The sequence below is a fragment of the Dermacentor silvarum genome, chromosome 5, assembly GCF_013339745.2.
Source record: "Dermacentor silvarum isolate Dsil-2018 chromosome 5, BIME_Dsil_1.4, whole genome shotgun sequence".
Classification (NCBI taxonomy): Eukaryota; Metazoa; Arthropoda; class Arachnida; order Ixodida; family Ixodidae; genus Dermacentor; species Dermacentor silvarum.
The window spans coordinates 93,067,169-93,089,668 of record NC_051158.1 but is presented as its reverse complement, the minus strand read 5'-3'; the positions used below and the strand labels follow the sequence as shown (position 1 = coordinate 93,089,668).

The 22,500-nt window shown below is 49.6% G+C and overlaps 1 protein-coding gene across 3 annotated transcripts in view; it reads right to left on the bottom strand.

Annotated features, from left to right (window-relative positions):
• The window catches only part of LOC119453610 (rab11 family-interacting protein 4A), a 256,371-nt gene that overhangs the window by 108,314 nt on the left and 125,557 nt on the right, over positions 1-22,500 (bottom strand). For all 3 annotated transcript variants that reach the window (XM_049668292.1, XM_037715668.2, XM_037715666.2), the window contains exon 2: positions 11,939-12,053. In XM_049668292.1, the coding sequence (XP_049524249.1) occupies positions 11,939-12,053 (115 nt within the window). The remainder of the gene's footprint in view (positions 1-11,938; positions 12,054-22,500) is intronic.

Genomic DNA, 22,500 nt, shown 5'->3' with positions numbered 1-22,500 from the left:
GGCAACCGGCCTAGGGAGCCTGAAGGGCCTGTGTTCCTGCTGGACAACCGGTCCAGGGAGCCAGGCGAGCGGGGCAACCGGCCTAGGGAGCCTGAAGGGCCTGTGTTCCTGCTGGACAACCGGTCCAGGGAGCCAGGCGAGCGGGGCAACTCGTTCAGGGAGCCTCAAAGGCCTGTGTTCCTGCTGGACAACCGGTCCAGGGAGCCAGGCGAGCGGGGCAACCGGCCCAGGGAGCCTCAAAGGCCTGTGTTCCTGCTGGACAACCGGTCCAGGGAGCCAGGCGAGCGGGGCAACCGGTCTAGGGAGCCTCAAAGGCCTGTGTTCCTGCTGGACAACCGGTCCAGGGAGCCAGGCGAGCGGGGCAACCGGCCTAGGGAGCCTCAAAGGCCTGTGTTCCTGCTGGACAACCGGTCCAGGGAGCCAGGCGAGCGGGGCAACCGGCCTAGGGAGCCTGAAGGGCCTGTGTTCCTGCTGGACAACCGGTCCAGGGAGCCAGGCGAGCGGGGCAACCGGCCTAGGGAGCCTGAAGGGCCTGTGTTCCTGCTGGACAACCGGTTCAGGGAGCCAGGCGAGCGGGGCAACCGGCCTAGGGAGCCTGAAGGGCCTGTGTAGCGCCCACCGACGCTGCTAAGCGCGAACGCTAAGGTCAGCGTTCTCGGCCGGCGCCTTGGGGCCGGCTGCGACAGACGAGAAAAATAAAGTTGGGCGGCGCGTGCCAGCGGCGCAAGCACGGCACGCGCTAGTCCGTTCTGAAAGCCTGCTAAGCTGGTCCTCTTGTTCTGGCGCTCCGCTGCGACCCCTCGGTTCTCGACAGTGGTGACTCCGGCCTAAGAGATGACCGACCCCAGCAACCTCCCGCCCTCAGGCAACCTCCCGCCTGACGCTACCTCGCGCCCACGGGACGTCGCAGCTCTACAGCTCCGCCTGCCCACGTTCTGGCGCCACAACCCGCAGGTTTGGTTCGCCCAGGTCGAAGCCACCTTCGATCTGCACATCACCACCTCGGAGACTTCGCGGTTTCGCCACTTGCTTTGCAACCTGTCTCCTGAGGTGGCTCAGGAAGTGGCGGACGTTATCGCTGCACCTTTGAGTGATGCCCCATACCAGCAACTGAAGCAGAGCATTTTAGAACGTACCACGGCGTCTGAGAGCGCGCGCATCCAGCAGCTGCTTACCTCCGAGGACCTTGGAGATCGCCGCCCTTCCCAGCTGCTCAACAGCATGCGACAGCTCCTGGGCACAAGCAACGTCGACTCGAACAGTGCGCTGTTGAGGGAGCTCTTCCTGCAGCGCTTACCACAGTCCACCCGCCTTGTCTTGGCCACTACAGAGGACTTGTCCCTCGACCGCCTCGCCCGGCTCGCTGATCGAATCCACGACGCGACTTCTCCTTCAGTCGCCGCCCTCTCTTCAACGCCACAGTCCTCAACCATGGCCCGCTTAGAGTCCCGGATCGACCAGCTCGCCGTTTCCATCGACGCCCTTCGGACGTCCTCCCATGACGAGCGCGGCTCCACCTCATGTCCCAGCCGCCGTCCTTCTTCCTCGACCAGTCGCCGCTCGCGCAGTCCTCGACGCTCGCCTATCTGCTGGTACCATCGCACTTTCCAGCACCGCGCCCGTCAGTGCAAGTCCCCATGCGAATGGTCGGGAAACGCACCGCGAGATCACTGACGGCGGCATGTGACCTCGCCTTACAACCCGGCCGCCTTTTCATAGTCATGGATCGCATTTCCGGCCTGCGGTTCCTTGTAGACACGGGTGCCGAGGTCAGTGTACTGCCGTCCTCCAAGCGTGACCGCGCTTCTAAGTCACCTGGACCTACACTCCGCGCGGCAAACTCTACTTCCATCGCCACGTATGGTCTGCGGTCCCTCACTCTCGACCTAGGCCTGCGGCGCACATTCCGGTGGGTCTTCATCGTAGCCGACGTCCATCAGCCTATCCTCGGTTCCGACTTCCTGACTCATTTCGACCTTGACGTCAGCATGCGCCGCCATCGCCTGATTGACAGCAAGACGCGCCTCTCGATCCCTGGCGTTCTGTCGGCTGTCGCTCCCACCGGCATCCGCACGCTGATCCCAACATGCCCGTATGCTCGACACCAAGACAGCCCCATCTCTGCCTCGTCGACGAGTCCATTTCGCCGTTCCGTCTAGGCGGGGGGCCTTGTAGCGCCCACCGACGCTGCTAAGCGCGAACGCTAAGGTCAGCGTTCTCGGCCGGCGCCTTGGGGCCGGCTGCGACAGACGAGAAAAATAAAGTTGGGCGGCGCGTGCCAGCGGCGCAAGCACGGCACGCGCTAGTCCGTTCTGAAAGCCTGCTAAGCTGGTCCTCTTGTTCTGGCGCTCCGCTGCGACCCCTCGGTTCTCGACACCTGTGTTCCTGCTGGACAACCGGTCCAGGGAGCCAGGCGAGCGGGGCAACCGGCCTAGGCCTGTGTTCCTGCTGGACAACCGGTCCAGGGAGCCAGGCGAGCGGGGCAACCGGCCTAGGGAGCCTGAAGGGCCTGTGTTCCTGCTGGACAACCGGTCCAGGGAGCCAGGCGAGGTGGTCGCTTTCCCGGGCCACTGCCACGACCAGCCTGCTGCCGGAGGCGAGAGCAGTAGCGAGAGCTGTTGCACGGCTACCATGGCTGTGTCTGCTACCGTCGCTGCTACAGCTGCAGATCCCATGATGCCGTTGGTAGGCCCATGGTGACGCCGACCAGTCGTCAGCCGACCCGTCGGGACCGACATCGACCTCTACGCGTCAACGGGCTCCACGCAAAGAGAACGCACGGCGAGAGACTTTATATTATATGACAGGACACTCTATAGTAGCAGCTTCGGGACTGCATGCGCTAGCATAACTTAATTACATGTCCATCGTGAAGTCTGTACGTCTCTGTGCTGTTAATATATATTCTGTGTCTGTGTGCACTCGAGTGGTCGATTGCGTTCCTTGGTGAGTGGTCCTGGGCCCAAACCTCATTACATTTTCATCACAATCTAACATCACTACATCATTATTTTCATCACACTGACCTATAGTCATGCGAAATGAGTACACTGTGCATCCGATATATAGAAATCGGCACGCCCGCTGCCAGTCCCATAAAGCCGCTGGCTTTTTATTATTTTTTTATTCCTACATTTTCTTCGAGCATGCGTGAGCGAATGCTGAGAAGCGTGCTACAAGGCGCTACCAAAAATCGCTGACACACGAGGCAAGCGACGACGACGACGACGCGAGACGGCGGTCTTAGTGACGCTGCACAAACAGTTATACTTAAAGTTCCTGGCATAGAAAAAAAAACTTCGACTCGTCCATCGGAGGCAACATTTTTGACGCCATTGCAAATGATTCGACTGTAAAAAAAGCCTTACGTTTGTCTTCACGGATGCATCAACGTCAGATGTCAGCTCGACTGCTGCATTGTACATCCCAGCATGTTAAAGCAAGGAAAGGTTACCATCTTTCTCACAAAACATCACCTACATCAGCTGAACTTTTTGGTAATAAACAAGCTGTGGAATTTGTGGCCGAATGTACACGCAATCAAAACTGGGTAATCTACTTCGTCACCAAAGCAGCCCTGGAGGCACTATATAACAAAGGCCATTTTCATGGTGACAACTCCTCGCTCTGCTTCGAAATTAAGAAAGTATTGACCCTTGCTTATAATTCCGGTCATAAGGTCCATTTGCAATGGGTCCCAAGCCATACTAGAATAAACCATACGCTGTATCCTACGCCTGAACAGCACTTCAGGGACTGCGACCGCAGATTATATCGAAAACCATGTGGTTCGATGAGCGGACAACATTGTACAACACTATTGTACAAAATTGACTCTTTGTTACGTTGTGCAATACGTAATAATATTAATACGTAAAATGGCTTTAAACCACACTCCTGCATTGTGTACCTCTAGATGTGGCGTACAAACCCCGTTTTTTAAGTTGCACACGGAAAAGATCCTCTTCAGACTGCGTAAACTGTTGCACCCCAGAAGTCCATGCAGAACGTATCCTCATCGAATGTCCACAATTCGACTAACATCGGGAGACTCTTCGTGATCGTATTGACGCTTTAGACAGACGTCCCTTATCTACAAAAAAAATTGGCTGAAATTTACTCTTCTGATCCTAGTTATCACGAGCGAAAGGTCTGCTTGGTTTGGTTTTACAAAGACTATAGTATTTCATTAATGCACGCTTCCGCGCTTGGTAAGCTTCTCTATGACGTGCTAATCTGGCCTCCCTTTGCTCCGGTGTTTCAGCAGCCAACTTTGCCTTTGCTTGAGATTTCGCAGCCTGCCATCTAGCTATATCTACTGGCTCGCCATCCATGGCGAGACTGAGCGACCAAGCGCCGCCGAAGCAGCCGTTAAACACTCGCCTAGCCACGTGGTACCGCAGCGGCGAGGCTCCCAGCAGCTGCAACGCCTCTCCGCAGCGGAGCACGTGGCGTGACGTCACACCTGGCACACGCTCCGGCGGCTCAAGGTCATTGCGACGCGATGAATGACCCTGCGAGACATGGCGTAGTAGAGCTTTCGCTCTACAAGATTGCTAGGTCCTGCTAGTTTTGTACCTATAAACAAAGAGAGGCTGTAAAGTCTTGCGAAATTTTCTTGTGGACAGCGATATCATAATTCCTTGTGAATAGTAGTATACATAAATTATGCCTTGCAACAATGCCATGGTGACTTTGTAGTAACACTAGAGATTTCGTGCGCTTTGGTGGTTTGTTTTTTATTTTACTTTATTTTATTACCCCGTCAACTTTATCGCGCCACCGACTTCTTGCACACTCTACTTTGAACTGATGCATTTAAACCATACGCTGCATCCTACGCCTGAACAGCACTTCGGGGACTGCGACCGCAGATTATCAAAGACCACGTGGTTCGATGAGCGGACAACATTGTACAACATTATTTTACAAAATTGGCTCTTTGTTACGTTTTGTAATGGGTGACCTTGGCACTCGCTTGCCACGGTCACCCATGAGCACGGACGCATGGCGAGGACTGTATGACGCCGACGCAGTGACGATGAAATGAAAAAGACGGAATGTTATTTATCGAACGAGAAAGGCGTATAACGTGACGACAACGAGACGTCGGTTTCTAAATTATAACAATGGAATAGCGACAACATGACGATGTCATGACGACGACGACCGTATGCAGAAGCAGGAATGACTACGATGACACGACCAAGGTGGCAGTGACGACGACGCCATGACAAATGACGCATGACAGCGCATATGCGACGACGACGAAATGATCATGATGGCATGAAAACAGCGGCATAAGCACGATTGAATGACCACAGCATGATTACTAAAGAATGACGATCGAACTACGAATGACGTCGACAGGATCGACGAAAGTGGTCTATAGCAATGACGTATACGGCCGGACGCTCTTCCGTAGCTAGTAAGCGGTGCTCTGCTGCCGTATAGCTACACCTGCATGCTCCACTCCGTCCTGGCGGAAAGGTTTAACGTGTATATGGCCACGTGAGTTTAAGCACCACACTATGGCGGCATATACTAAAACTCTCAATGCGTGTTCGCAACGCGGCAATGGCAGCGGCGTAGCACCATCCGCCGGCATGGCGCCTGTTTGTTTGATTTTCTGTTGCATGTCAACACGCATTTGGTCAAAACACGTGCGTGATCGGTTATTGTCTAAAACGTTTACTTTCGTTTGTTTGATTTGAATAATTATTTACGTGAGTAGATATTTATGTACGTCGACGGTATTGCGCGTATTGGAACCACGCTAATGTGTCGGCACGTTTCTGTTATTGTTAACAAGCTTGGTCGAGAAAACAAAAAAGTGCATCTGCGTGGGTGAACGCAGGGGAATGTAGCAGTCACTCGTCTGAGTCGTTTAATGACTATGATGATCTGCTTTTGAGCACGGGGTTGTGGGTTCGACTCCCGCCCGCGGCGGCCGCATTTTGATGAAAGCCAAACGCGAGAAAAAAAAAGGGACAGAAGGACGCTCTTGTCCTTTGGTACATTCGAGTAGTCACTTTCGAGCGCTCGATAGAGCGCTCTCTTGGAACGGTTTGCATTCGGCCGGTCGAAATCAAGCACTGCGAACACATCCACCTGGTTCATCCAGACCGCTGCGGCGGTTCTTTCACCTTTAACCCTGTAGTGCCCAGTGTATATCATACCACGTGTCCAACGTAATTTGCGCCAATTTTTTTTTTTCTTCAAATATGCAAGTGCAGTGTAGCTCGACAGAACCAAGGTAATGTTGCTTGCCGTCGCTTGGAGCAAGTCAGACTGTTTTTAGTTATCATTAATTAATCAACTTCTCAAACAGAAGTTTCAATGAGAAAATTGCAGACCATCCTGAATAATTCCCGAGCCAGCTTTGTCTTGCTCAATACGTATTGCATAAAGCTTTTTTTTTTTTTGCAAGCCTGAAAGGAAGGCCGCAAAACGCAAGAAATTACTGCCAGTCAGGCGCGTAGCCAGGGGGGGGGGGGGGGGGGGGGGGGCTGATGGGGCTTCAGCCCCCCCCCCCCCGAAATTTTTTCGAGCCAGCATGCACCGCCGACCAAAACTACCACCGACACCGGGGATCATTCTGCATTCTGTCTACAATGTCTTCTTCGCGCTCGAAAGACATTTCGGCACTAACTCGGGCTGGATTTCGTGGCACCTGGGGTCACGTAACGCAAGGAGCCCCATCCGAGCACAAACTTTCAAGGGCTTTTCGATAGCGAGCGGGCGCGTTGCGGCATCTCGCAGCGGCCGCGGAATCTACGGAGCGCATGGATTTCAATTCCGAAACTTTATGGGTATAAAGTTCTCATAGACTTTTGACGCGAAAAGTGCAATGACATTTCCAAAGGCGGGCTTTAAAAGATTTTCAATTCTGGAACTTTATGGGGTTAATGCTGTTATAAACTTGTACCAACATGCGTGCACTGGAGCCCTCGTGTCCAAGCCGTTCCAGAAATGAAAGCACGCGCTCGCAATCTTTCACACACACGAAAATACTAAATATTACCATGACTGTGAGCTAGCAGCTGATAATTTTCTCCAAACATTTTCAGGAAGCGTGCCAAATGTGATCGATCAGCTGGACCAGGGCAGGCAAAGTAAAATATGAGAAAACAGGAGAAAGTAAATGGCCTATTATTGAGGAAATTCTTTTTGCGGGCTTCAAGGTCTGGCTCTCCGTGGCCACAGGGACAGTGGCCCTATGGATTTAAGCATAGCCCCCGCTGAAAGCACAGGTATTTTCAGAGCGCTTCTTCGCATGCGAGCTGATTGTGGAGATACATATCTGAAGAACCATTTGGAAAGTTGCCCCAGTAATGCCTCGTATTTAAGCCCAGATGCACAAAACCAAATTATAGAAATTTGTGGCGAAATTATCAAAGAAAGCCTAGTTGCAAAAGCAGGCTGCTTCTCCATACTTCCTGACGAAACGACGGACATCACTGGAATCGAACAGCCTCCTGTTTGTGGAAGGTACCTAAACAAGGATGCCGACGGCATCGAGGGAGTGTTTTAGGTTTTAGCACCGGAATAGATGCCCTCTCTCTTTGCGACTGCAGGTTCTATGTAAATGTGTACAAACTGTTCCAGATTCTAGTCACCCTTCCAGTGACCGCTACCAGCGCAGAGAGAATATTTTTAACAAGAGTTTACTAAAAAAACTACTTGCGCTCTACAATGTCTGTGGAACGCATGGTTAGACTGGTGCTTCTATACACCCACAGAGACGTCGGAATCAACGTGTCCGAAGTCATTGACCGTTTCACTCAACTTCCCCGCCGAGAGAAGTTTGTCCTTTAGATAGCGAAGCAGCAAAAATCAATGCAAGTAAAAAGCTCTGTTCCTTCAGGTCCATAAGCTCGTAATTATGAAAACGTATGACTGTTCGTAAGCTCTTAAAACCGCAGAAATCTTAGCCGTTTATTCTAGCAGTTAGCATCATTATCAACATTATCATGCGAATACGAAAATTACGAGAACATCAATAACCAATTTTGACCGACCTTGCTCATTGAAAGCCCGGCCCACGCGGCGTTTGCCAAAAACAATCTCGGATATTGGCAACTTGCCGCATCATCTGTACCTTTCGTTTGTCCTTTTCTTTCCTTTTTAGCTACCTTCTTTTATTTCTTTTTTCAAACGAAGCAAAACCCTCCTTTAATTTTGGGTGCAGAATAATTGTTCCCGCTGTGCAGGCTTAAAGTTAAATTACACATTTTCGTACTGATTTCTGCATTATTCCTCTATTATTCTACCCACATGACACTGTCGCGACCGCTGCATGGCCCGAGTACATATCACGATTTCTGCGATCATAGTTTTGTTCTTGCCTAGATCATCTGTCTTTCTGTGCGCAAAGTTTACTATCTCTGACTCCGCAACGTGTTTTTCTTGTTTGACGCATAATATACAGTGACGTTTGCTTAAATACGTAGATTTATTGGAGACTTAGACGTATAGATTTAAATATCTTGTTGCGAGGTGGTGTGTATACGAGCAGTGAACTTTGTTTCCAGCTAATCTTTTTTTCCCTTTAGCGAGTTGTATCTTCGCATTTGTATATTCCATGCTATCTTTGCATTTCTAATGTATATTTTGCAAAACTCTTACTTTTATGTGACTGCCACTGATACGAAGATGAGATGATTGCCCTTCGGACGGCTTTGGGGCACTTAGACGACAGGCCTTTTACGGAGGAAAATATCTTGGGCGCGTGGCCTCGTGCGTCTGCTATGTGCAGGGCTACAAACGCGCTGCTGCGTTTTTAAAGACGATAGTCTTTCTTGGGGAACTTAAACGCTGAAAATTTGGTCTGTCTGTCTGTCTGTCTGTCTGTCTGTCTGTCTGTCTGTCTGTCTGTCTGTCTGTCTGTCTGTCTGTCTGTCTGTCTGTCTGTCTGTCTGTCTGTCTGTCTGTCTGTCTGTCTGTCTGTCTGTCTGTCTGTCTGTCTGTCTGTCTGTCTGTCTGTCTGTCTGTCTGTCTGTCTGTCTGTCTGTCTGTCTGTCTGTCTGTCTGTCTGTCTGTCTGTCTGTCTGTCTGTCTGTCTGTCTGTCTGTCTGTCTGTCTGTCTGTCTGTCTGTCTGTCTGTCTGTCTGTCTGTCTGTCTGTCTGTCTGTCTGTCTGTCTGTCTGTCTGTCTGTCTGTCTGTCTGTCTGTCTGTCTGTCTGTCTGTCTGTCTGTCTGTCTGTCTGTCTGTCTGTCTGTCTGTCTGTCTGTCTGTCTGTCTGTCTGTCTGTCTGTCTGTCTGTCTGTCTGTCTGTCTGTCTGTCTGTCTTGTCGGTTCTGTCTGGCTGTCTTCTGTCTGTCTGCTGTCTGTCCTGTCTGTCTGTCTGTCTGTCTGTCTGTCCTGTCTGTCTTCTGTCTGTCTGTCTGTCTGTCTTCTGTCTGTCTGTCTGTCTGTCTGTCTGTCTGTCTGTCTGTCTGTCTGTCTGTCCTGTCTGGTCTGTCTGTCTGTCTGTCTTCTGTCTGTCTGTCTGTCTGTCTGTCTGTTCTGTCTGTCTGTCTGGTCTGTCGGTCTGTCTGTCTGTCTTCTGTCGTCTGTCTGTCTGTCTGTCTGTCTGTCTGTCTGTCTGTCTGTCTGTCTGTCTGTCTGCTGTCTGTCTGTCTGTCTGTCTGTCTGCTGTCTGTCTGTCTGTCCTTCCGCCCGTCTGTCTGTCTGTCTGTCTGTCGTACTGTCCTGTCTGATCTGTCTGTCTGTCTGTCTGTCTTCTGTCTGTCTTTCTGTCTGTCTGTCTGTCTGTCTGTCTGTCTGTCTGTCCTGTCTGTCTCTGTCTGTCTGTCTGTCTGTCTGTCTGTCTGTCCTGTCTTCTGTCTGTCTGTCTGTCTGTCTGTCTGTCTGTCTGTCCTGTCTGTCTGTACTGTCTGTCTGTCTGTCTGTCTGTCTGTCTGTCGTCTGTCTGTCTGTCTGTCTGTCCTGTCTGTCCTGTCTGTCTGTCTGTCTGTCTGTCCTGTCTGTCCTGTCACCCGATTCAGCCACCCGGCCAAAGTTGGACCACTTGCTTACCGCCCACACTACTTAAACTGGTACGGCTGTTCATACTTGTGAACGTTATCGATCACAAAGTAAATATTACGCATATCTGAGGCGCAACATCACTAGGTAAGTATTAGGAGGTGTGTTCCTTTAATAGAAAATACATAGATACGTAACTCTAAAGACCCTAGTTTCTTAAGCTGCGTTGAAAATGCCATGCTATGCGCGCCGACGAACGACGTTCCCCGACTGCGCGCCGACGAGCGCCCTCTGCCATGGAGGAAGGAAACCCTCTGCACAAGCTCATGTTTCCCGATGTATTGCCAGATTGCGTCCATGTCTCACGCAGCGCCTCCTCAATTTTATCAATGCCAGCCAGATGCGGCCGATTCAACATAAATTATGGAAGCGCTGCCCTGAGGCAGGGCAAAACATAAATGGCCGCTTGATGAAATAATGCGGTAAAATGAAATCTGTTCAAACAAACCTTCATGCCAGGACGGAAATGGTACGAGAACAGCATCACGGGTGGCCGCGGATCAGACCAGCACTCATGTAGTACGGCCGGCAGAAGACTATCGTCTTTCGACGACATTTGCAGCGAAGCACGCAGATACGCGGCAATTTTTTGAAGTGCACAAGCCTGTATGACCGCCTGTCACGAAACTCAGCGATGAAAGCTTAACTGTAAATTTGCAACGTGTGAACTTCTCTCTTCCTTCTCTTTCAATCCCTTCTCCCCCTTCCCCAGTGCAGGGTAGCCTACCGGACTCAGCATAGTTAACCTCCCTGCCTTTCCCTTATGACTTCTCTCTCTCTCTCCTACTTTTTATTTGTATTCACTGTTGCGAGTATAATCTCGGTGTAATTACAATACACGACCGGTAACAGCTGCTCCTGCGCAATCTATTGCAACAAGGGACAGCGTCATTGAGGTTTTTGTCCTGGCCGTTGCATAGGTGCAAAAATGTAAAGAAGGTTCTTGAATGACGAAGATTCATCAAAATATTTGTCCTCAACTTATTCATTTCATGGCATTTACGTTCTTCATATCAGCTGTATGCACTGCTTTGCTGGTTTCGAACTGATATAGTTCTAAAGTCCGTGTGATATTTTCTTATTAAATAGACAAAAAAAACGTGGCCGCATTGGTATCAGTTATTTCTGCCAGAATTTTTGGGACATACGAATATATTCATTTATGAAAAAATACATATTTTACTTGACAGTGCGTAGCGTTCGATAATTCGTTTGCAGCATCTAATATACAATGGCAGTAGCAATGCAGTTATTATTCATGTATTTGATCCCTCGACAAATTCTATAAGGAGGAGGCCACGCTGCAAGCTGAGCCCCCCCCCCCCCCCCCCCCCCCGAACAAAATTTCTGGCTACGCCACTGCTGCCAGTGCGTAATTTCGCCTTCCTTCTAGCGTTCTCCTATTTTCGACTGGTGTCACACATGATGTGTCCTTTCGGTTATTTACTGTGTCTAGCTTTTTCTTGCTGACAATTAAACGTAGGCCGTAGATCGTTCCAGTGATCGCCCTTCTAGTTGAGCGATTCAGGTTTCGAGTCGTATACTAGTGATGTCATTCATGTTTTTTTTTTTTTTTTTTTTTTTTTTTCCTATTCCAACTGTTCTAAGCACGAGGTCGAAGGATCAAATCCTGGCCACGTCGGCCGCATTTCGATGGGGGCGAAATCGAGAAAGCACCCGTCTACTTAGATTTAGGTGCCCGTTAAAGAACCCCAGGTTGTCCAAATTAATCCGGAGTCCCCCACTACGGCGTGCCTCATAATCAGATGGTGGTCTTGCGACGTAAAACCCCATAATTTAATTACAACTCACGCTGTTTAATGACTGTACACAGTTGATTGCGCCCCTCCTGTCACGGCCTGCAGGTTCGCGTGGTATTCAAAAAACAAATAAGCAAGCTTTACGCACCGACGGTGTTTCCGGTGTTAGCTCCGAGCAGCGCCATGACCCCTGCGGCAAAGTCCTTGAAGGAGATGAGCCCCCGCTGTCCAGGGTCCAGGCACTGCACCAGCTGCATCAGGGCCTGGTGAAGAAAAGAATGGCGAGAGTTAATTCATCCGTCGATGACTGTTACTCCTGCGAGATGTGTGGTGCGTGTCTATCTCGTCATCATCCTCATCAGCCTATATTTATGTCCCCTGCAGACCTTTCCCAGCGATCTCCAATTACTCATACCTTGCGCCAGCTGACCCCATATCATGCCCGCGAATTTCCTTATTTCATCGCACCACCTAATTATCTGCAGTCCTCGACTGTTGCTTCCCTTCTCTTGGCACCCATTCTGAAACTCTTAACAGACCACCGGCTATCTGTCTACTATGCAATCAGTGTAATATTTCATGCAAATTCCCTTGTCATCTAAAGTGGTGCGCCAGGCGTCTATAGCCAGCCAAACATCTTCAGCACCCAGTAAACGAATCTCTCTCGCTCTAAAAAAATGAAGAAAGAAAAAAAGGCTGATGTTAACTTTATGACATCAGCGGTCAGCTACGGTGTTAAGGTAGAAGGCTGAGACAACAAAGAAAGGAACGAATCAAGGAACGAGTTAGCGCCTTGTCACAAATAATCTGCCAAAGTGTCACATGCGCCACAGTGTCACTTTTCGACACACACAGAGAAGCAGTGTAACAGAGAGAGACAGTTTAACGTGGTGTCTCACAGTCTGTCGCACAATCCGGTCGCTCTGTAAACAATACAGCACTTCATTTAAAGCCGCACTGGTGCTGTTGTCATTTGAGATCGGTGTCCAAGTATCGAGAGCGGACGGTTGTGCAATTTATCTACAGTGTGGTAGAGATGGTTGTTAGTAACACATTATTACTTGAATAAATATGCAGCATCCATATACCACCACCAACTTATTAACGCACGGACGCTGTAGAGGCTGTAACAAGTTCGCTGACAATCTACCCTTCATCCGTCAAACATACATTGTGTTCAGTATGTCTGCAATCTAGAGTCTCTTTCCACAACTTTTACTTCGATTATGATGTTCCATTTGCATACCCCACCGTAACTGGACGCTGAACCGTGTTCCCTGCAGGGAAGCACGAATAGCGCCTCTTTCTTCTGTGTTTCTCTCTCTCCATTGTAACTACACTGTGTTCGACGAAGAATGTTTTTGTGCTCACGGCAGCGTGCAAATTCGGACACATATGAACGGGATATCAACAGGAGTGAACAAATATTACGCGGCAGCTCTCGAACCATACTCACAACTTCGCTTGAAAGAAAACTTGAGGCACGAAATACCAAGCAGGCGTCTATCAGCACTCGCGAAAGACGAACGGACACGCATGCACATACTATGATCATAAGCAGCACAGATTTCGCAACAGTTGCCGATAAGCCGTGTGTCGCCTTGCCTCCTGTCCGTAACAATATGCTTTGCGCTACTTTAATCACTTCGCCTCCGTAGCGGGCGATTACCCTTCATACGGAAAGCTGTCCGAAAGCCTACTTCGAGTAAACTGTTGTTGGCGGTCCGCACAATTTACGAAGGGACTGCGCACATACTACTGTGATGGGACTTATTGAAACCGAAGCACTGCGCATGCGTATGCGTGCGTGTGATCGGGACCTACGCGACCAACACCAGCACGCCGACCGTGCGGACGATTGACGCATGCTAGCAGACGACGCCAGCGTGCCGAGACTCTGCGCCGAGGCAGGTGGCGCCGTCTGTCGTCGCAACCGCGAACTCTATTCCGCTGTGCGTGGCTGCCTCCGTGATTGGCTCCGGCGGCGATCGACTCCGGTAGCGCCACCGGAGCCGATCGCGGAGGCCATGCTCTATGGCGCAAGAGCGCATGGCCTTTTAAAAATTAAATTATGGGGCTTTACGCGTCAAAACCTCGATCTCATTATAAGGCACGCAGTAGTGGGGGACGCCGGAAATTTGGACCACCTGGGGTTCTTTAACGTGCACCTAAATCTCAGTACACGGGTGTTACCGCATCTAGGCCCCATCGAAATGCGGCCGCCGTGGCCGGGATTCGATCCCGCTACCTCGTGCTCAGTAGCCCAACACCATAACCACTGAGCAACCACGGCGGGTTCAGCTAGATAAGAAACTATATACCTATCGTAAGGCACTTGAAAATGACTTGATTATCTTGTTTAATGTAAGATCACCGCCGTTATGAACAATGAATCCAGTGTTGCGCTTAAGCGGATTAACCGCTAGATACAGCGGACTTCAACATTGTATAGCGGCTAAAATTCGATTGTAGCCGTGGCAAAGCTCTATTATTTTTAGCGGTTAAAAATTGCAAATGACAGATAATAGATTATCTTAGCAGAAATCCAGAGCATTTCTACTGGGCAAACACGCAACACCAGAGATCGTGCGTTTTCCGACAATACGCTAGGCACCATATCGAGTGCAAGCCTGGAAATGAACAAATCAATAAGTTAGCTATTTGTTTACCAAATTAACTTCAAAGCTCTGGATGGAAATGTTTCCTTATCAGGCGCGATAAACAGATAGCCGACATTTCGCACGCGGTAATCTATTCGCATCACAGTGTTTTGAATGAGCAAAAGGCCGATCAAGTTCTCATGTATCGGTAATATGAAATACCACCTTACACTTAATGTCGTCCCAGAACAATATAAGATTTCAAGCTGTGCTCCACAACGATAAGAGGAACCATGTTTTAATGATGCAACGTTTAGCACAACCAATGTAAACTTCGAGACAGGACAATGAACATTAAAATACCAAAGCGACGCGCCAGGAATGCGTTTGTGAAACCACTACTATTGGGATGTTTATCTTATGCAGGAAGAGCGACTGCAGAAAGATGAGCTGTATAATGGGAAAAACAAATTTGGCGGCAACCTAACGACTGTACGTCAACTAACGTCCTGTTATATCTACTTACGAGCATTATCTATCTAGATATCAATCAATCAATCTAGATATCAATCAATCCATTATCCGTCCGTCCGTATGTATGTATGTAGTATGTATGTATGTATTATGTATGTATGTATGTATGTATGTATGTATGTATGTATGTATGTATGTATGTATGTATGTATGTATGTATGTATGTATGTATGTATGTATGTATGTATGTATGTATGTATGTATGTATGTATGTATGTATGTATGTATGTATGTATGTATGTATTGTATGAACTTTCATGCCATATAATGTGCTATTGCAGACTGCAGTAAACGTCGCTGTCACCCTTACGGTCATTGCTATGCATGTGTTCGTCGCTACTTTCTTTATTTGGTTTGTGTATGCGTGTGTGCTTTCCTCTCGCCACAATCCATCACGAGAACCTCACCGCGCTTGTACCGTTATTACCAAGAAGAAAACGCATGACATCCCTCTACTGCATACGTATCGGCGTCGGTAATGTGTAGTATTACCGGTTCAAAGTCGACTGGCGTAGTAAAAAAGCCGATCGTACGATACACAGCTGCAATGTAAATCCAAACGCACGAGCCCCCTAATCAGTGCGACATTGTCCGTGTCCATAATATCCAATCTCTCATCTGTATTACTATCATCAGAGTCGCGCCGACAGCCTTCATCAATCTGTCTGACTGACTGGTCTATGCGGCTCAGCGGCTGATTGGGGGCCTGCTGTCGTGGGTTCGATTCCGTATACCCGCGTACGTATTTAGACGGAGGAGGGAAAAGAAAGAAAAAAAGAAGGCATTGATGATCTGGTGGCGAAAATTAACGCATGCCCCTTGCTTTTCGGTGTCCTTTGTAGCCCATGCTTAGCTACCGCTTTATGCAATCGTACTTTTTGCCGCATAAATCGATCAACGAAGAGCCGTTCCGACAAAGAAGCTAGCAAATAACGTCCCTTTATCAAAGCCAGCAGTTTCCCGTCATTGCTTTTTCACTGTGTGTGCGTAAAGCCCACATAGTTCTTTTCTACAGTCATCCACACTTCTGCCTGGAGCGGTCAATCGGCACGCTGCGATGCAATGGAATCGATATACTCTCGATGCTGGCAGGTTTGACAGACAATGTTTGCGACTATCGGAAGCCGCAAGAACGCCACAGCAAGAGTACTCAGCCCGGCCCGTTGAACATAGCATGCGCTGTGTTAATACTATATCTTTACTCTGCAGCCCAGCGCTCCAGACAGAATTGCGGATGACTGTACTTCCGATGCACACGCCTAATTGGAGAAGCCCACAATTTATTTATTTATTTATTTATTTATTTATTTATTTATTTATTTATTTATTTATTTATTTATTTATTTATTTATTTATTTATTTATTTATTTGGTCGGTTGGTTGGTTGGTGCTTTGGTTCACCCATGACTGCAGTTTTCTTTACAGTATACTGTTTGTGCATGCTGTATAATGAATTGCGATATTGAGATGTAGTGTGGCTTACCACATGTTATTATTGCATTTGTTTCGCGTTGTTAGGCTGCGACATAGCGAAACCATGTTCGATTCATCATCAGCATTGGCTCGAGCGTCGTCGATCTCCTTCCGCAGGTGGCTCGTTGGCGCACCTCAGGTTGCGCTCGTGCTCGGCACGCGCTCGTGCCACTGCCCCCGCGTTCCTCGTCGTCTTCTTCTTCCACAGCTGGCTGCGTTGCCGCTCATCATTCCAGCATAGAATTTCACTTCTCTTCTGTCGTCGTAATGGGGAGGCAACGTTTACTGGGGTATGAGCCATTGCTTAAGGGATTATGAACAATTCATTGCCTTACGTAAAGGACAGGCTTAATTTTGCAGCAATTTAATTTCGAACAATCGCAAGCAGCAATGGCGGGCGAATGCTGCTAACCATGCCGCCTAGTAAACTCGAGACATCGAACGCAAGCGACAACGGCGGACTGCGGGCATACCGTCAGTGACGTCGTTCTCTCCGTCGCAGCCGAACGTGTGTGTAACCTCATAATTGAGAAGTACTTTAATGAACCCTCGGCATTAACCCAGTGATAAACAGCGGGACCGCACGTTTCGGCTTCCCTGGTTAACCATCTTCACGGAATGGAAGGGCCGACGAATTTTTTTCATTCCGCCAAAGTGCCTCGATGGAGCGGCTAGTCGCGCGGCCATTTTGCGTGCATTTACGGGCTTCTTTCACGCTCGAAAAAAAAAAAACACATTTTTATGTAGCACGTATTCAGCAACAAAAAGCTGTATCGGGAGTTTCTCATGGTCTCTCACTTTTAATCTAATTAAAATAATTTAGAAATTGATTAAATTAAGACTAATTACCTAACTAGGCGGAATGTAAAAAGTGATCGAGTATCTTCAAGCGACGGCGAACAACATTACCTTGGTTCTGTCCAGCTACGTAAGCATTTACATATCTTTAATACTTGGCTAAGTGAAACACTCTGTGAACGGACTAGAGCACTGCACGGGCTCGGGCTTACCCGAAAGCCTGGGCCGGGCCAGGCCGGGTAGGGCAGTTTTTTCACGGGCTCGGGTCGGGCTCGGGCACGGCATGTGCTTTGTGACCCGGGCCCGGCCGGGCTCGGGTTTTTTGACGGGGGCCCGGGCCGGGATCGTACTTTCTGGTGGTGTGCATGTAACGTGCGTCGAGTTATCCTCGCGCGTCTCGACTCTGAAAAACACGTTTTTTTTTTTTTTCGGTCTCGGGCCGGGCTCGGGCCTAAGGTAAAGGGGTGGCGGGCCGGGCGAGTAACGTAGATTATTTCGGGCCCGGGTCTCGCCATAACACTTTTGGTCGGGCTCGGGCGGGCAGCCCAACGTAAAAACGGGCCCGGGCCGGGCCCAGGCTTAAAAAATTGGCCCGTGCAGTGCTCTAGAACGGAGTACATCGTTTTTAGTTGCCAAAGGTACGCACAGCTTATGGTCGACATATTCCTGATTCTGTTAATTAGGCACTGACAGCACTGGGATATTGTCAACGCGAAGATACAACGAAGAGTGCGTGCGGGCGCTCTGGCATAATTGCGCCTTGAATGACCAATATATCTCCAAACTAGAGCGCCAGAACAGAGCGCTTGAGCGCTGGGTTGTACAGTAAAGGTGGAGTGACAGCACAGCAGCTGCTATAGGTTCAAGGTACCCGGTTGAATACTCTGTTGTTCTGGCGCTTTGGAAGAGCTTATTAGGCAAATCAGTTACAAAAATATTCGTTATAGTGGCGCTGCACAATACAGGTAGAACACAGCATGGTTAAGTGAAACACAAGTGGTTTACTATACGTATATAAAACACAGCAACCGCGGTCCCTTGTAGTGGGGCTAAGGCATTGCGCTTCGATGGTGGGCGAAATGCAAGAAAAGAACTCGTGTACTTAGATTTCAGTGCACGTTAAATAAAGCCCGACGGTCAAAATTAAGCCGGAGTTGCCCACTACGACGTGTCTCGATCGTAATCGTATCGTGGTTTTTGCAAGTGAAAACCCAGAATAATAATAGCGTAATGTTGGGGAAACAAAAGATGGCGACCAGCCTCCCTAACTTGCATCTCATCGTTGTCACTGGCCGAATGTACTCGTCTCGGTCGGTTAGCCGAATTGCAGCGTTGTTGAGCGGCATTAGAAAATTGACCAGGCCCTGTTACCCCATCGATCGTTATACGCGTCACTGCGTTGCAAACCCGGTTCATTGTAACAGAGCTCGACCGTATGTGTGACGTATCCATCCCGAGTTGTAATAAAGTTCAAAACCCGCCGCGGTGGCTTAGCGGCTATGGTGTCGCGCTGCAAAGCCCGAGGTCGCGGGATCGAATCCCGGCCGCGACGGCCGCATATCGATGGGGGCGATATGCAAGAACGCCCGTGTCCCGTGCATTGGAGACACGTTAAAGAACCGCAGGTGGTCAAAATTAATCCGGAGTCCCCAACTATACGGTGTGCCACATAATCAAATCGTCGTTTTGGCACATAAGATCCGAGAATTCATTCATTCATTCATTCAATAAACATCAAACTCAAAAACTGCAATGCATATCAATTTCGGTGCACCTAAACGTGCTATTTTTTTCTCCCTCGGAAAGCACCGTTACGCAATTCGCGGTGGAACAGTGCCGTATACGGCGTATTCCAGCGGGCAACTCACACTTTGTGCATTGCTATACGTTTACATGAATATGACACGCTGGAAAAGTCATGCGATGCGCCACTTGTCGCATTCACGTAAACGCCGTTTACGCATTGTCTGTAGCCGCGCACACTTTGGCGCGTTCTTACCGCGACGGCGTCGTCCGCTTCATCAAACCCACGAAGCTGATAAGGCTGCAGCTTTACGCCAATTCGCCTCATCATCTAAGGCATAAGCTCATCAACGAGACCCTGCCTTTGCACACGTCGAGCTGACACCACCGACCAGTGGTGTCAAAGCATGCGACACCGCCGGACGAGGTCAACATTGTCCTGGACACCATCACAACGTTTATCGACCAGACAAGCTTTTATCTCCCAGGACGTCGTTTAATTGAGTAGCCCTTAGTCCCATAAACCCAACTGCCTCACCTTACCATTCACGGATGACTCCAGTCAGGAGAGGACGACGCGTGAGGGCAAAGAATTCTATAAATACATTTATCTCCCTCTTTAGCTAATGGTGGCCTTGAAAGCACGATGATTCCCTTCCACTCCCTTCCTCTAGGATACAAGGAATGAAGACGATTTCAGCAACAAAGAGATTAACTGCCATCATCTTTCAAAAAATAGGCGCTTTCAGACACTTCGTTTCGTAGACTATACACAGTCTGCGAAACACCGTACGACACACCGTGGACCGTGTCAAAACAAGGAGAGTTTCCCGCGGCGCAACCACGCATGGCGGAATGAAAAGTGTACACACTCCCGATGCGCGCCGGACGTTTAGAGCAGCCAGGCGTGAAACGATTTTGCTTTGCGATCCACATACGCCGACCGACCGATTCGACGCGCCCTTGCTCAGAGGGCGATCTCCTCTCGCCCGGCCTACATATACACTCTTTAACAAAAGGAACATCGAAATCCCCAGCGGCTATACACTTTAATAGCCCTCGTCAGGAACAAGACTACACACGTGGTGTGTGTACACTTCCAGCCTCAGAGCGCAATTAAAGCTCGGCGCCTTTCACGTATCTCGAGGAACGTGACAGCCTATAGTACGGGGCGGGCGGCTGGTGTCTGTCTTTTCGGGGAGACCCGCAATAGTACGCAGTTCTCATTTTCAGATGGGAATACAAGAGGCGAGTGATAAGCATCTATAGACATCAGTGGCGAGCACGGCTTGTAGTACGAGTGTATTCAAGAGCACGAAGACTCCACGAAGAAGAAGTAAAAAAGAAACAAAAAAGCGGTCACCAGTCAGAGGCGCACAGCCAGCGTTGCGCGGGTGAGCTTATCTTTTCCGTTCTGAGCATGCGCGCTCCAGTGCTCACGAAGTGCAGCCATAGAAGGGCGCGCGCCCCAGCTGAGCAGTCTTGCTCGCAGGACTTTAAAAATCTCCGAAGAGAATGGGAGAGGGCGACAGAAGGGGGTGAAGGAGAGAGAGAGAGAGATGTTGCGTTGGCCTCGCAAACAATACATTCCATTCCAGCGGCCAAGCGTGAAGATGAAAGAAACAGAACACGACGCGGCTGTGCGCTATCATCATGTTTGGGCTAGCGATTAGCCAGGTCCTGCGTGCCAATGAAGATCTTTCAGGTGCGTCCGCGCACACGACAATGAAGCTATATATATGAGGCCACTGGGCAAACGGAGGCTGCAATAGCCGGGTGCGCTAACCTTTAGTACAGCAGACTACACTAACAGACCTCGGAACCATAAGTGTGTAGGTAAACTGGCTAAGGGTAAGAGGAAAAAAGGAACACTGCTGCCTAGTGGCACAAAAAGTTCACTCGGGCGTGAAATCGCTGTCCGCGCTTATACGATTCGGATAAAGACATCACTGCAGCAACGGCAGTGAGACTACATACGAAATGCCAGCTCGGCATTTCGTGCTCTATAAAAAGCGCGAAATATGAGCGAGAGCCTGCGAAGTGTTCTACCACCAGGAACGCGGCCTTACACCATCTGCTTTGGGACCAATAATTTTTTTTTCCTGTTTTCGTTTTTAAAATAATCCGCCGTTGCAAGCCGGACCGGGATTATAGGCAAGAACAAGGCAAACAGCTGTAAGACCCGCTTTCACCGAGGCTTTCAATAGCTCGCGATTTTATTGTGAGCACGAGCCCGCGGCTTGGATTCCCGCCTTCGACGTCATGCAGAAACACTATATACAGTGTACCGTGATTTGGGTGCACGCTAAAGGACACTGCAGATGGCCAAAACTAATTCGAAGCTCTCCACTGCGGCGTCCCTCGTGGCCCGTACACGTGCATTCCTTTGGGACGTTAAAGAAGGTGGCAATCTTTAATTTTAATTATTTCATTCTCACGGTCGTTAGTGGCGCTGACGCCATTCCAGAAACACGCGAAAGTGGCATTTCAAATCGGGAATCTATAGTGCTGCTACAGGAGAGCGCGACGCAAGCTCCAGACAGGAGTCGCGACGAATACGCGCTCAGTGACTTCGTCAACTCGCGCGCAGACCTCGGTGCGCGTTCGTGCTCTGTGACTCTACACGCACAGTGTTATTATTAATGTGGGGAGCAGTCACCGGTGCCACGTGAGGGTGCGCCAACCTGTCTTTTAAAATCATGTTATTAAAAAAGTTGTCGCAGTTTCACCTGAAAGGTGAAGCATCAATTGCGATAGCAAATTTGTAGAGAGCTATACGGAGTAATGATATTAGCTTTATCAGCTGTATAAACTTGGACATGCAGCAGCACCGGCAACGCGCAGAACTGTTGTCGACGCCGTCGGCGTTTTGCCCGCGTTCGCTCAAAATGCGTGCGGCGTTGGTGACTGTTGCCGGAGCCTCTGATATAAATAGGCACTTGGTGCCGCAGCTAAACGTCGCCTCCCCTTCCCTCCCCCTTCCTTCCCTCCCCCAAGGCCTCTCGCGCATCGGAAGAAGGCGCGTTTGCTCCACATATATGGTGATTGTAAAGGAGGAAAGAGACGCCTACTTCTGCAGCCCTTAAGCAAGCACGGCGCGGAACGCGCGTCTGTTCTCCGCCGTGCGTTCACTCCCCGTGAAAGAGCGCGTCCCTCGCGCCCTTTCACTCGCACATACAGCGTTCGGGCGCGCGGCGACGATTTCTCTCCCAAATGACGTCATACGGAACCTCACGGCGACGGCGACGGCTACGGCGACGGCGACGGCTACGGCGACGGCGACGCCGACGGCAGAAATCTGCTTTGAGTGTCCATATAATTGCTATCGCAATAAAAAAAAAAGTAGAAGAAGACAATGTGCAGCGCGGCTTTCGGAGGTTGTCCTCCGAGAAAGGTAGGTGGCGCAGGAGCAGCATGCGCAACCGCGCGGGCACCACGGCGACCCGCCGCCCGAAAACGTATGAAACAATTAGTGAGGTCATATACGGCAGCTAGTGGGGTAATATACGGCGTGAATGTAGAATTTTCTTGCATTATTTATTTTTCTTTCATTGCGATAGAG